The 15,360-nt window shown below is 42.5% G+C and overlaps 1 protein-coding gene across 3 annotated transcripts in view; it reads right to left on the bottom strand.

The window, feature by feature from the left end:
- The window catches only part of LOC309350157 (broad substrate specificity ATP-binding cassette transporter ABCG2-like), a 29,813-nt gene extending 15,119 nt beyond the window's left edge, over positions 1 to 14,694 (bottom strand). Inside the window, exons 1-6 of one of the 3 annotated variants that reach the window (XM_081876876.1) lie at positions 14,561 to 14,694; positions 5,843 to 6,045; positions 4,447 to 4,506; positions 3,154 to 3,268; positions 2,768 to 2,920; positions 2,037 to 2,194 (exon numbers count right to left, since the gene is read on the bottom strand). In XM_081876876.1, the coding sequence (XP_081733002.1) occupies positions 2,037 to 2,194; positions 2,768 to 2,920; positions 3,154 to 3,268; positions 4,447 to 4,506; positions 5,843 to 6,024 (668 nt within the window). In that variant the 5' untranslated portion in view covers positions 6,025 to 6,045; positions 14,561 to 14,694. Of the gene's footprint in view, positions 1 to 2,036; positions 2,195 to 2,767; positions 2,921 to 3,153; positions 3,269 to 4,446; positions 4,507 to 5,842; positions 6,046 to 10,458; positions 10,674 to 14,560 lie in introns of those variants that run through there. The other 2 variants (XM_081876877.1, XM_081876878.1) reach the window with 2 other exon arrangements.
- Between the last annotated feature and the right edge of the window lie 666 nt (positions 14,695 to 15,360).

The raw sequence follows: 15,360 nt of genomic DNA, 5'->3' as shown, positions 1-15,360 counted from the left end.
ATAGCTTCTGCCTTTTTTCCAGCTCTTCGAAACTCCCATTGTTCTAGGCACATTTTGTGACAGGGAATTTCATGAGCACGAGTGGTTTCTGAGCTCTGGGTGCAGTACTGTGCCGAAGATTTCAGATTAAAACTGCAGAGTGGAAGGAAAAGAAGACCTTTTTCTGCCTCCCCACTTCCAGCTACTCTCTGAAGACTGGAGAAGAGACCCTCTTAAGAATATTAGGGGGGTGGGCAGGGGAAGGACTAGACCATGTGAAAAATGGACATAATATTTTAGCTGCAGTTCATTCATTTTCAGCTTTGTATTGTTATTAAAAAAACACGCCTAGACATTCTGTTGTTGTGCCCATAACCTAGGTTTAAGGTGCCATTTAGCTCCTAGCTTTCATATCTCTGGCTCTGCTGTATGGCAAGGTAAACCTGGGAGTAGGCTGTCAGAAACAGCTTGGGAGAGGGGTTCGGGTTTTTTTATATTGTTAGGTTGCTAGTGCTTCTTGAAGTGTGCCTGCTTCTGCACTTCCATAATACCTGCTCAACTGCATACCTGTGAAGGAAGAGATGATGAATGCATTGCACACCTCCAGGAAAAAGAGGCTTGTTAAAAGCTGGCTACAATTCCCCAACGTCCGGTGAGCCGCAGGGGGAAAAAAAGGGACCTAGTTCACGAGGCCTAGTCCGTACTTTCAGCAGCTACACAGTTTGCATTTATTATCACCGTACTTTCCCCATTTGTCTTGTTATGAGGCTGGGAGTATTGTAAGTCCCATCAAAGAACTATAACATTTAAAAAAATAATCAAGTGCTGTTACTGTATCCAAGATTGATTCTCTGAAAAACACTAAACCTATTTAACAAAACCTCGTTTATTTACTGTACGGTATATGACTTTCCCCCAAAGTACCTCTGGAAAGCACAGATGGGTTCCCCTTGCTCAACAAAAACCTATGAGGTGGGGCAGGCTCAGAGGGAGTGACTGACCCAAACTCTCCATGTAAGTCTAACCAGTTTGGGTCTCGATTTTCTAGGAAGAATGCCTCCTTCCATATAAAACTTCCCGGCACTTAAGATCTTCCGATGATGCCCTGCTCAGGATTCCACCTCACGGGGAAGCTAGGTTGGCCCTTGTTTTTGCAATTGTGCCTTCCAAGAGAAGTTCTTGTCACTTTTCTGCAGAAAACTATTTGTCCCATCTGGCCTTTTAAAGCTGAAGTTGACTACCTCATCCTCTGTTTTCTGGCTGTTTTGCTATATTGTTTTTACTTTTTTGACTGGCTTTAGAGAAGTCTTGGTTTACTGTTGTGCTTTAATATTTTGGACTATTGTATTTTAATATTTTGTTGGAAGCCGCTCAGAGTGGCTGCAGCCAGATGGACAGGGTATTATTATTAGTATTATATTATTATTATTATTATTATTAGTAGTAGTAGTAGTAGTAGTATTTTAACATTTGGAAATCCCTGCAATACATTGTGCGTACAGTGGCACATAAATAATTTTAAATAAATTGTGGTGTCTTGTATATATTGCAGTGAAGTGCAGAATTTAATAGTCAAATAAGACTGATGGCTGGTTGAAAGACGAAAGCAAGGTTTATTACTTATAGCAAACAAAGCCACATGTCAGCTCCAAGCTTACATGTAGCCAACATGGAATCAAAAATTTAACAATAACTGATTTGGAGAAGCAGGAAAGAAGTAAAGCATGAGAAACAATCTACATATCAACAAGCAGTTCGTTAAGAAGGAATCAGGAAGCGAAGAACAGGTTGCCTTTTCGTCTGCTTCCCCCACCCCACCCTGGTTCAGGTAACTTATTGCAAGCATTGTTATTTCCTAGCATAAATAACATGGCTAAGTAAAACTTTGGACACAGGTGGTCTCGCCATCCAAATTCCAGCCCTATCAACTAAATCCCAGTGGCTCACACAAGAATCATACTTTGGGCCTCACAGTTTGTTGCATCGATGCTGAAGAAAGTGCTATTGTTTCATCCTATGCACGGCCAAAGACACGCAGTACCTTTTCAAGCAATTACCTTTTCAGGAGCAGCAGGACAGCATTGGCTGTGCTGGCATCCAGTCCAGTGGTTGGCTCATCTAAGAACAAGATTGTAGGATCAGTAATAAGCTCCATGCCGATATTGGTCCGTTTCCTCTCTCCCCCCGATATGCCACGAATGAACTGGGTTCCAACCTAATGCAAAACAAGAACTTGAGCGATATTGTGTACGTAGATGGTGCCATATAAATAAACGTTTAAAATAATAAAGATTAATATTTCATTAGAAGAATTTCATTTATAATGAAAGAGAAGGGGAAAAGAAAGTGAGAACGGGGGAAGAAACCCTAACATTACCATACATTAATATACAAATGTGTATATTCTTATTAACCTAATACACATATAATTGTCAATAACCTAATAACTTCTGTGTAAACTCATTTCAAATATCATTGTATTCAAAGATAGTCTGCGTCTATAAGCTATCCATATTTTGCAAATGTTATCATGTTGTCAAGCCATTGATTAAGAGGAATTGTATCTCTATTCTTCCAATCCATCAGTATCAATCTCTTGGCCAGCATTAGGGCATGTAGAATCCATTTTCACTGTCCTGTGGTCAATTTCAATGCAATGGGTATATTGTTCAAAAGACTATTCACCTCTGAAAATCTTAATTTTTTTCTGTAGTGTCTTATTGATATAAGTTTTTCTCCCAGAATTTAGAAAGTGTGGGACATAGTTTTGGAGAAGCAATGATAATACCTTTGAATCTGCCACTTTTGTCAAGCCCAGCTCCTTGAGGATCTGGTTGATCCTATCCTCCTTTTCCTGCTCCCTCACAGTCTTCGGTAATCGGAGGGCAGCTGAGAACTGGAGGTTCTCCCTCACGGTCAAGGTTCCCATGACCACATCATCCTGGACAAATCCAAAGGAAACAGATAGATTCGCAACTCAAATCGGGAGCTCCAGTTCACATACCAAAGCCACAAATCACATGCACAGCTCCAGGCAAACCTTCTCTATTCCATGCTCTGCAACATTTGCCTAAAGCAAACTGGGACTATGCATCGGGACTGGGCAATCCTGATTTTAACACTGGATTTTGTAAAGGGTAAAATAAACAGAGTCAGAGACTATCGGTGGCTTACCTGCACAACATATCCAGAGATACATTTAAAATTGGCAGGTTGAGGGGCTCCATTGATTAGAACGTCTCCACTCAAGCCATGGGGATCTTTCCTTGCGGCTAAAATATCCAGTAGTCTAGAAGAATAAGGCAGAACTACATCACACAGGACTCCCCACCCACCCACCCACCCACACAATTTTTATTATTATTATTATTTTGTTAAAGCAAACTGGGAGTCAAACTGGATTTGATTGTGCACAATTTTAATGGAAATAAGTCATCCCAGCCCTTTCCAAAAGCAACTATGTGGACAAGAGGAAAGCTTCTCTCCAGTGCAAAAGTGTAACTGGGGAAGATTTTTATCAGGCCCAAGGTATGGAGGGAAAGTAGTTACACACACACACACACCGGTTCTGATCTGATTCCACTTTTCCCTGGTGTGGCTGCTATTTAAGATTTTTATTTTAAAAAGCACAGATCACCAAATTCGTAGAAACATAGAATTGTAGACTTAGAAGAGACTACAAGGGTCATCTAGTCCAGCCTAGTGCATCTCAGGAATCTTTCACCCAACATGAGGCTCGAACCCACAAACTTGAGATTAAGAGCCTCATGCTCTGCCGACGGTGTTGGCTCCTGAAACCTATCGTTTTACTTCCCAAGAAAAAACAAATTTCTATTCATTTAACCAAAATATCTTTTGAATTCCCAAGTCACGTTACAACTTTTTAGCACCCCTTGTTTGGGGAAATTGAAAGCTGAAAATTTCAACACACCCTATTACCCGATGGGATGATCTCCCCTCCCTCCAGTGCTGTTCTGGGTGGTCTCCCAGTCCTCCATAATAGTGTGTGTGTGTGTGTGTGTGTGTGTGTGTGTGTGTGTGTGTGTAGGAGGCGTATGGTGAAGAAAGGAATCCCCATTATTTTAGCCGGAGTCCTTCTGCCGGCTTCTGCTAGCAGAACAGGGTAGATGAATCCAGCCCTGTGTGTTGGACATAACTTGCAGTTTGTTCACACAGATGTCTTGACTCAGTTTATAGACTGCTCTGCTCCTCTGTCTGCCTCTGTCAAGACCATAATAGCATAATCAGCATCGTTTAGCTAGTCCCACTGAGAAACGTAACTGAGGACATGCTCACAACATTATACCAGAATTGTAGGAACAGGCTGATCCTCCAGCAAAATTATTTCAGACCAGACTATGAACCCCTTCTGGGCTTCAATATATGAAGCCATGTTTTCTGCCTGAAGGGCTTTCTTTTAGTCAAGGTTAACATGTAGCCGCTTTTGCTCACTGCCATGAAACTTACGAAGACTTGCCACAGCCGGTTGGCCCCAGGATTGCGTTCAGTCCAGGCCGCATTATCCCGCTGCAACACAAAACCAGCACATTTCTTGTGAGTTGCTTCGCCTTCGGTGCATTGCATCTATTGGTCAAACTTAAACAAGCTGCAGATTGATTCGAAGCCTGGGTTTGAAAAGGCTGAAGGCCTTAAAAAGTGCATCCGTACAATATTCTCAAAAATGCCCCTGCAAGTGAACGTTGCAGCAGCAATGCTAGACAAGCTGTCCTTCAAGATAGCATACATACATACTTTATTATTATTACAGTTGTATTGCACCTTTACTTCAAGGAGCTCAATGTGGTATAATTAAGTTCTCTCCCTCCAGCTGTGCCTCCGGTCTTTTCAAGGCTTCCTCTGCCCTCACTGAAGTACTCTTCGGGCTCCACAAGGACTCTCCAGCACTCTGCTGCCAATTCCAAGTCTGAATCGATTTATTTATTCCCAGTACTGCATGTGTATGTGGTCATGCACGAGTTGATCACAGACATGTTGTGGGGGGTGGGTGCCTAGACTTAATCCAGCACTGATTGCGGATCCATTGGACATCCCTGAAACTTACAAATCAACCCTATGGGTCCCTAGGGTTAATAACGACTGCTTTCATAACACATTATTTCAGTTTATCTAAGGGCAAGCTACCAAATATTCCGTAGGGTGTGGCCCCCTGTTACCTTTCACACAGGGATCAATATAATTCGGTTAATTATTCATAGTCATATTACGGTCTGTTCTCATGTAGCATTGAACTTCACAGTCAATTGCGCACCATTTGCAACCACAGCCGTGTTTGCTTGATCAATTTTTGTTCCCGACATAGGTCAATAAGCGAGCACTGGCAGATTTCCACAGCGGTGGCTGCCATTTTAGATCCAGAAATTCCCACAGAAAGTTTGCCATGCCATCTTAGGCAGACGATCTGTTAGCACTGTCATCATGTAGCTGCCAGAGGGCCACCCTTCTTCCACCTATGCTTCTTAAGGCAAAAAAATTGTCCACTGAAAGGGCTTTGGATAGTGCAATGAACTCTGAAACCGTTTCAGTCTCCTCTTCCTAACTTATATCACCCAAGTTCCCATTGGATTTCGCAGGGTCTGGTCTTCACCAACAGCTAGGCCAGCAGATAAGGAACTTGGTTGTGGCTGGTTTATCAGAATATTTGGCACCCATCCTTCATGAACTCACTCAGTGACCTTAGACACTGCCCTTGATCTGTATTATGGGGATAATAATACTGGCCTACATAACAGGGCTGTTGTAAGAATTATTAAGATAATGTAGGAGAAACACAAGGGACCCTCTCAAAGTATACACACACATATATATGGAAAGTGAGTGCACATTCCGGCTGAGAAATACGTACTTGATGTCTCTCAGAATGTCTTTCTCAACTGTTTTTCGGCAACCTATGAAGCCAGACTTCGTCTTAACTCTGTACCAGATGTTGTGAAAAGTGACTGTGCTGGCTTTCATCTGCTTCTTGCCTGGGATGCCGTTTGTACTGGTCTCGGACATGGGGATGCCAACTTGTGGGTTCTGAGCCATCTTTCCGGAGGTGCTTTATCCCTGTGAACCACAAGATGAACACAGACAATATGAGCAACAAAATTCAGGTAGCTCCAAGCCACCCCTCATTAACAGACTTTTAAATTCTTTATTCAGGAGAATGTTTTTCTGCTTCTGTTGTTTTACTGGAAACAACAAATCTCAAAGAGAAGCTATATTTTGCTGCATGGTAACAGAATACAGCAGGCTTCCTCAACCTCGGCCCTCCAGATGTTTTGAGACTACAATTCCCATCATCCCTGACCACTGGTCCTGCTAGTTAGGGATCATGGGAGTTGTAGGCCAAAAACATCTGGAGGGCCGAGGTTGAGGAAGCCTGGAATACAGTATTAGGCACTCCCGCTCCTCTTTCTACTTTTTTAAGGAATATGATTTTTGCTGCTATTCTATGTGTGTTCTTTGACTATATAAAGTTCAATAAGAGCTTTTGCTATTTATCTAAAATTAATAAAGAAAACGATAACGGGAATATGTTTTCACTTTTATCTATTTTTATCTGCAAATTTTAGAAAATAAAAGAAGGGGAAAATATTGGTTTTGCTTATAAATATTCCTGGAATAGAGGAATATTTATGGGCAAAAACAGGGTTTAGGGATGCATATTCATTTTAATTACTGATACCCTATCAATCCAGGATATACAGAGAGATTTCCAACATTCCAAATATTTCTCAGTTTTTTAATATATAATAGCTCTTGATTGATTCTGATAATTTCTATTGAATCATTTGTGCCACATCCCTAGGCATTTTACTGATTTAGTTCCTCTGTCTTTGATATTTGTGTTAGTTTGCGTGTATGTGTGTGCTATCCTAGAGGTTTATCCCATCCATTCTGACTTGCTATAGCTTTTGTAACCAGAGATTTTGTCATATTGATGCAGTGAATGTTATTTCTCCATAGGAACTCCAGGAAAGAAATAACACAGTTTTAAGGGAGGTTATATAGCAGCGAGCATTCATCCCAATTTGTTTGCACAAAGCTTATATGAGTTTTTGCAAATCAGTCCGTATCCCACACTTCTTAGTGTGTTTCCCCATCACTCTCCTCCTTGCGAAAAGGTCATTTTTAAAACATGAATTTGTTTCATCAGGGCACTTAAATCCATTTTAGTTGCAGAAGCATAGATTTCCAGTATGAACGCAATCAAATCCCACAAAATAGTGATAATCAGTCCCATTAAGCTCATTGAGAAATGTTAGTCTACTGCTTTCATTGTCTAATGTTTACTGGATAGTGCCAATACTGAGAAAATACGCTGTACCCTAGTATTATTCATTTATTGTAGTGAAGGCACTGAAGCGCTTTATGTAAGATATGAGATATAGACACTGCCTGCAAGTTTGCTGCCTAAAGGAGACTGAAATTAGGGTGAATGAAATAAATGAGTATGGAAATGGGAGTGGAGGATCAGTGAGAAAATGCCCAGTTATTTCAACACATTATGTAGGGCTGCTCATGATGCCAAGCAAAACACAGCTATCCAAACAAAACAAAGTTTCGAAATTCACACTTGTCCAAATTTGCTATGCAGCGCTCCAACCAAACATTTTTTTTTTAGGGGGAAATTAGTATTATCAGGAGAAAGTGTGCATAACAATGATGAAATGTGTACATTAGTGAAAACTGCTGTTAAAGGAGAAATTTGCACTAAAATGCAGGTGAATTTCCATAAGGATTTTTCCGATCGCAAATTGATGCAAAATGTGGAGAACTGAATTTAATAACGGGACAAAAATACGGAACTAAGAGAACCGAGATTGACAGTCCCTTCTATCCCTCAGTCATCAGCAGCTGCCCATTTGTTTTTAGTCTGAATTCAAGGCTTAGTCAATGACATATAAACCCCTGAAAACCTTGAGAAATGATGGTTCCACAGAAAAGACCTTCACTGTCGCCACTATAAGTCAACAGCAGAACCTCAACAGAGGATATCAGAGACCAGAATCAGCATATTGGAGAAGGCACTGCTTTGGTTGCCCTTAGACAAAACAGTAAAAGACTGCAGCCTGCATAACTAAGGGTCACATACTTCGTTGCATTAATCGTAATGCAAGTATTTAGAAGAATGATGTACGCATATAGCACATCAGATTTCAGTAGCATGTAGCATCTCTTCCTTTAAAAATATACAGAAGCAGCAGCCAGGACAGGCCCTGCTCTCAGCTATTTTAAATGGCCTATTAAAGACTACTACACCTGCCCAAACTACAGATACATTTTGATGAAATATTGGGGGTGGGGGGAGCAATGCTAAATGGAGTTTTCTCATATAATACTAAGAATGCTTTTCAGGCTGAAATCTTGTGTACGCTTTCTTGGGAGAAAGCCCCGTTGAAAACAGTGGGACTTACCGTATTTTTCGCTCCATAAGACGCACCTGACCATAAGACGCACATAGTTTTTGGAGGAGTAAAACAAGGGAAAAAATATTCTGAATCTCAGAAGCCAGAACAACAAGAGGGATCGCTGCACAGCGATCCCTCTTGCTGTTCTGGCTTCTGGGATAGCTGCGCAGCCTGCATTCGCTCCATAAGACACACTCTGGCGAGCCCAGAGGCACACATTTCCCCTTACTTTTTAGGAGGGGAAAAGTGAGTCTTATAGAGCAAAAAATACAGTACATGTGGGTCAACATGCATACGGTACATGTGGGTCAACATGCATATAAGGAAGCTGTTCTCAAATGGTGTGGCAAGAGCAAACAAAGAAACATTTAAACATTTCAGTGTAGCGCAGTTCAAAAATAATTGTTTTATGCTTTCTGGGTGTCTCACAATCATATTACAAAGTAATTGTGTTCTATGTTATGAATCAAGAACTGCGAAGAGCTGTTTGTTTTTGTTTCCCCGTGTATTTCTTATCAATAAAAAAATTCAGTGTGGCGAGCAAATTTCTATTCTGAAAGCATGGCCCAGAGAAAAAAGTTAAAGAACCACTGGATGAGCCCAAAGGCCCATCCAATCTATCATTGTCTTTGCCCAGCGGCCAAAAAGTTTTCTTTGGGAAACCTACAAACAGTTCATGAGCATTGCTGTTAGTTTTGTGTGTGTTACTTTTGAATGTTGTTTACGGGGAATTGGAAACAGATGGGTCATTTTCAAATTCAATATACATTTAAAGTCCCTGAAATGTTTATGTTTGAATTACCAACTTTTAAAAAATGCAAAAGCTCATTTAAATGACACTCCTGGTAGCTAGTTAAATCTACACTTTAGTGTCCACATTATTTAAGCAACAATATATATATATAAATATTGAGAAAGCAGCCTGAATTTCCAAGAAAATTCAAGTTGTTTCCCTCACAATATACCAGATATAATTTAGCCAAAAAAATCTTAAACTAATTCAGGAGAACAGGGGGAATAATATCTCTTATGCTGCTTAGCTGCCCTCCCGTTGATTTTACTTTTAAGATACATTTAGATACGGTAAGCGCTGGTCGTCTCCCAGGGAAGTTGCTTAATTCTTTCTGACTTTAAAGAAATTGGAATCAGTCCATTAAAAAGAAAAATACTAATGTTTCCTATACTTAAAAGAATAGGTAAATCCTGTCGATTTCTGTTTCTCTGATTTCCCCACTCTTTGTCATATTTCTCATTTCTCTTAAAGTAAATTTTAAAGCAATTTGTGCACATTTTGCAAGGAATTTACAGCAACATAATACATTTCTCTTTGCTCTTGTCAGCAGCATATGCATTTCTATGCACATTTTACCCTACATGTAATATGTTCTTTGTTGGTTGTTTGAACAAGTGCACCATAAAATTCATAGTACTGCAGATTTTGAAGGATGGCTGTTGTTTGGCTCTCATATTTTTTTTGAAGAACTGTGAATCGACAATTCAAGAGTTGTTGTTATGATTCTGTTTGTTAGTCCCCTAACACAGGGGCATTTGCATCCAAGATTTTAAAAATTCAGAATCCATCCAATGCTCATATTAGTTCTGAATAGGTTTCAATCACCAAAACATCTGTTTCTGCCCCTTTCTGCCCCAATTACACTCATTTGCACCCATTATATATTCCTGTCATTCTGAGTAGCATAGCAGATCCCTCCTGTATTTGCCACTTTCCACCTTAGAGGCTGGTTTTAAATCTCGGTTTCCTTTTAACCTCAATCTGTGAATCCTATTCTCAGATTAAAAGCTACCTTTCAGTCGGAATAATCGGCAAAGGCAATAGGCAATAGGTCCAAATCGCCCCAATTTCTGCCTTGCTATCAGAAATAGCAGCTTGGAGCAGCTGTGAAACACACCAGTTTTATTTCAGTCGTGTAACTACAGCGCATAGTTAATATTCTCCCTTCTTCACCCATGGTGTGCTTGAGGGGGGAAAGCCCCACATTTAAAATAAAATTTTAAAAAGCAAGAAAGCTGGAGAATGGTTCTCAGAAGTCAACTTTGGGCTTACCTTTTGTGCGTAAGAGGCAGCAGCAGATAAGGATATTAAAAGCTGGATCAGGTTGAAGAAACGCTGTCCGATGAGGCTTAAATTCTAGGCTTTTGAACAGCTTGCAAGAAGGCAAAGTCTTCCCCCTGACTGGGGCACCCAAGGGACCACTTTCTGTGGCATAAAGCGCTAATCCACAAAGCCAGCTAGTTTCTCCCACTTCCTCTCTCTCTCTCCCAGGCAAGTCCTATTGTAGGGCCTTGTAAAGGAGGCAGCTCACCCCTCCCCTTTCCAGCTGCAATTAAGGGAGGGGTGAAAGGTCTGCTTAGGGAAGGGCGAGCCCAGAGACACACTTTCTCTTGTCTGAGAGCCGAAAGTGCTGCAGGAGTAGCCCAGAATGTGTGGAAGAACTTACTGGTATTCAATCACACACCCAATTCCATCCTGTTGCTAAGCCAGGAGGACCCCAGCAGGACATGGCCTGAAGGTCCTCAGGCTGGAAGGCAGCAACTGTGAAGGGGAAATTAAAGCTAAATGTATAACCATCCTCCTTGAGGATACTTATGCAGACTTCTTTCCCTGCATCTCTGTGCCCAGATCCCGTATGATTGGGCTAGAGCCCAACAGAAGCAGATGAGAATAAGCCATGCTTTGAAGAGTGAGCTGGTGTTCCCCAGATGCTACAAAGGAGCTTCTGCAAGTTAGAATTTGGGGTTTGAGAGACAAGAGAGAAGAGTGACATGCTCTCTCAAAAACAACAGTGTTTCTCCATGCACGTGCATAAGCAGGAGGAGAACCTAGCAGGGTCCCAGAGCAGGTAAGAGGACCAGGACCATATGAATAAGGAATTTTGAAATCCCAAGGAGTCTGTGCCAATTATAGGATTGACAGAACCCAGAGCATTTGGAAATAAATGAACTAGGCCTCTGGCCTCCAGAATGCGCAAAACAACCTGGGCTCCTCCAAATGTTTTGGACTACAACTCTCGGCCAGCATGGATGATGGAAATTGTAGTCCCACATCAGAGGCAATTTTCTCCTAATGTCTCAGATTTGAGCAAGCAATTTCTCCTGACATCACGCTTTTTTGCATGTTAGCTTCACTATCATCATTTTAATGCACATTTACCCCTGACATATGCTGTTCTGCAAACATTGGTTGGAGAACTAGATTGCAAAATTCAGAGAAGTGTGGATTTTGAAGAATGAATATGTTTTGGTTCTCATGTTGTTTTGAACATAATCAAATCCCCTCCTCAGTTATGAGTACTTCATGGAATTAGTAACAGTTATTCCAGTTTCATTTATGTGTCACAAAGAGGCACGGTTTTCTGTAAAAGAACTGAAGATATTCTTCTCCCTGTTAATAAAGCAGTGTTCTTTTCTGCTAGATATGCATGACGGCCACTTGTATAACCGTAACTATACAGCCATGTAATAAAAATGGATTGTGCCCATCAATAGCTGGTTATATAAGTTTGACCTTTTGCATCAGGCATTTATGATGATTTGTACGTTGTGTAACAGCTTTTTCCCTCGAAAGGCATGACTGAGCTATGAAAACTATTCTGAGTGCTAACCAATTAGCATAATTTCATATAATGCATAAGATTTGAAGCCAAGATACTGCTCTTAAAAGTCGGCCAGCCTAACATAGGAGATATAGAATCATATCAGGGTACACTATTTAGTATAAAGTTCTTTTAAGAGATTAGTGACTCCTTACAGTGCAATACTATACAGTGGAACCTCGGGTTATGTACCGCCCTCCTTACGAATGCTTTGGGTAACGAGCTCCGCTAACCCGGAAGTAGATGCTCCTGGTTGCGAACTTTGCCCCAGGATGTGAGCGGAAGTCGTGGGGTGGCAGTGGGAGACCCCCTTAGCGAAAGCGCACCTCATGTTAAGAACTGTTTCAGGTTAAGACCTCCAGAACAAATTAAGTTCGTAACCAGAGGTACCACTGTATTACACATGTCTACTCAGAAGTAAGCTCCAATGAGTTCAGTTGGAACTACTCCCAGGACTGCAGCTTTAATCCATAACACTCACTGGGGGGGGGGGGATTGAGTATCTTATGAAAGTGAACATTGGGTGTTAGCAATGAGTAAGAAAAACAATCTGAGAGTCGTGATGAGGATGAAGTGCCTATGTACCAGCTAGCCTGAGGCATGCCAAAGTCACTTCCCATTTAAAGGTAAAGGGACCCCTGACCATTAGGTCCAGTTGTGACCGACTCTGGGGTTGCAGCGCTCATCTCGCTTTACTGGCCGAGGGAGCCGGCGTACAGCTTCCGGGTCATGTGGCCAGCATGACAAAGCCGCTTCTGGCGAACCAAAGCAGCACACAGAAATGCCGTTTACCTTCCTGCCGGAGCGGTACCTATTTATCTACTTGCACTTTGATGTGCTTTCGAACTGCTAGGTTGGCAGGAACTGGGACCGAGCAACGGGAGCTCACCCTGTCGCGGGGATTCGTACCGCCGACCTTCTGATCGGCAAGTCCTAGGCTCTGTAGTTTAACCCACAGCGCCACCCGCATCCCTTTTAGATTACCACAATGGGGCTGCCCTTGAAGAGTGTTCAGAAGCTGCAGCTGGTGTAAAATGTTTTATAGACTTAGGGTTTATCCACACTTCCTTTCCTCTACTATTTCCAAGCACAGTCCACATTTTAAAGCTCCATATCCGAGAGCCCCTTTTCCTTTTCACTCCAGAGCTTTCCCCCTGCAAAAACCCACTCTCTAAAGCTCAGTTGGAGCAAATGGCAATCTGCAGAAAACCCAAATTGGTGCTTGCTACAATTGAGCGCTAAATAGGGGGTGGGAAAGCTCGGTGGCAAAAAAATACAGACACGGAACTTTTATGCAGGAGCCTATGCCTGGAAAGGGACGCAGGTGGCGCTGTGGGTTAAACCACAGAGCCTAGGACTTGCCGATCAGAAGGTCGGCGGTTCAAATCCCCATGACGGGGTGAGCTCCCATTGCTCAGACCCTGCTCCAGCCAACCTAGCAGTTCAAAAGCACACCAAAGTGCAAGTAGATAAATAGGTACCACTCTGGCAGGAAGGTAAACGGCATTTCCGTGTGCTGCTCTGGTTCACCAGAAGTGGCTTAGTCATGCTGGCCACATGACCTGGAAGCTGTACGCCGGCTCCCTCGACCAATAAAGCGAGATGAGTGCCGCAACCCCAGAGTCCGCCACGACTGGACCTAATGGTCAGGGGTCCCTTTACCTTTACCTATGCCTGGAAAGAGCAGCGCAATAGGTTAAGTGATAAGGGTAAGTCCTCAGATTGGCAGGACAATGAGACTTGCATCCAAAACATCTGGAAGGCACCAGGTAGGGGAAGGTTGCTCTAGGGAATAAAGCCTCTTGATCACAATGGGACATAGAATCAGAAGGGTCACAAGGATCATCTAGTCCAACCCCCTGCAATGCAGAGATCTTTTGCCCCATGTTGGGCTCAAACCCATGACTCTCATGCTCTACCAGCTGAACTTCCAAATATACATGCAGAAGCTCAGGCTGGAAGTTTTTCTCACCACTGATGTGACAGCTGTCAGAAACTGTGTCTGGGTGGAAATCAGTAAAATGCCCCAACAGGCTACCTTCATCATTCACACTATGAGTTCCAGTGTGGACCAGCCATCAAGGTCCACCATGTCTGTGAGAGGAATACCTACAGTAGATGCAGCTACAACATGGTGAGTTGCGGGAGGTGAGAGGAGAGATTTGCAGGAAGCTGTGAGTTGTAAACTACAGCACCCAGAATGCTTTGCGGGAAATAATGTGCTTTAAATGTGCTTCAGAGGTATTGTGTGGACAAGGCCTAAGTACCTTTTGGGCACATAATGACCCATTAGTTTCCAAGGTATAGTAGCTGGTATTCAGCTGAGGTTTACTCAGAGCAGACACAGAAAAATTAGGTGTTATAGGAATTCTAGGGTCTCAAATATAAAGATCCTATATTCATAAATCTACAAGGCAAACACATACATAAGTATACGAACCGCATGTCTGAAATAGTACAGGAGAGCAGTCCTGAAACCATTTTGGCTCTCCCAAACTGACTTCAGATATTTCTCTGCAACAAGAAAGGAAATGGGAAATGTCTTTTGCTTACCTGTCTTAAGGGTATATGAATAGGGTGAGCTATTTAGTATCTCAAGAGGAATGGCCAGGCTGCCCAGGTGAAGCAATCAAGTGACCATTATCAGTATCCTGCCAGACAGGATTTGTATTGTAGATGGCCCCTTGTGATGTATTTCTACTGTAGCCCGTCTCCTTCTGTGATGTATGTGTGATGGGGGGTGGTGGTCTCTGGCTAAAGGGTGGGCAACTTCAAAAGTCTATATTAGGGTTTGCGCACCATTGTTCTGGGTCCCTCCTGCCTCCTGCATGTGGTTGTGAACACCCTGTTGCAACAGTTAATAAAGATCAGGCTTACTAGCTGCCTTGCTTCTCAATTTTCTCTGGTTGGCCTCTGTTCTTTTCTCCTACCAATAGAGAAACTACTCAAGGACTCTATACGGGCTCTTGTTGTTGTTGTTGAGTCGTTTAGTCGTGTCCAACTCTTCGTGACCCCATGGACCAGAGCACGCCAGGCACTCCTGTCTTCCACTGCCTCATGCTGGTAACTTCCAGAACACTGTCCAACCATCTCGTCCTCTGTCGTCCCCTTCTCCTTGTGCCCTCCATCTTCCCCAACATCGGGGTCTTTTCCAGGGAGTCTTCTCTTCTCATGAGGTGGCCAAAGTACTGGAGCCTCAGCTTCAGGATCTGTCCTTCCAGTGAGCACTCAGGGCTGATTTCCTTCAGAATGGAGAGGTTTGATCTTCTTGCAGTCCATGGGACTCTCAAGTCTCCTCCAGCACCATAATTCAAAAGCATCAATTCTTTGGCAATCAGCCTTCTTTACGGGCT

Source organism: Podarcis erhardii (assembly GCF_964252035.2).
Source record: "Podarcis erhardii genome assembly, chromosome: 9".
In the NCBI taxonomy this organism is placed as follows: Eukaryota; Metazoa; Chordata; class Lepidosauria; order Squamata; family Lacertidae; genus Podarcis; species Podarcis erhardii.
The sequence above is the reverse complement of the archived record's forward strand: the minus strand, read 5'-3'. Positions and strand labels throughout refer to the sequence as shown.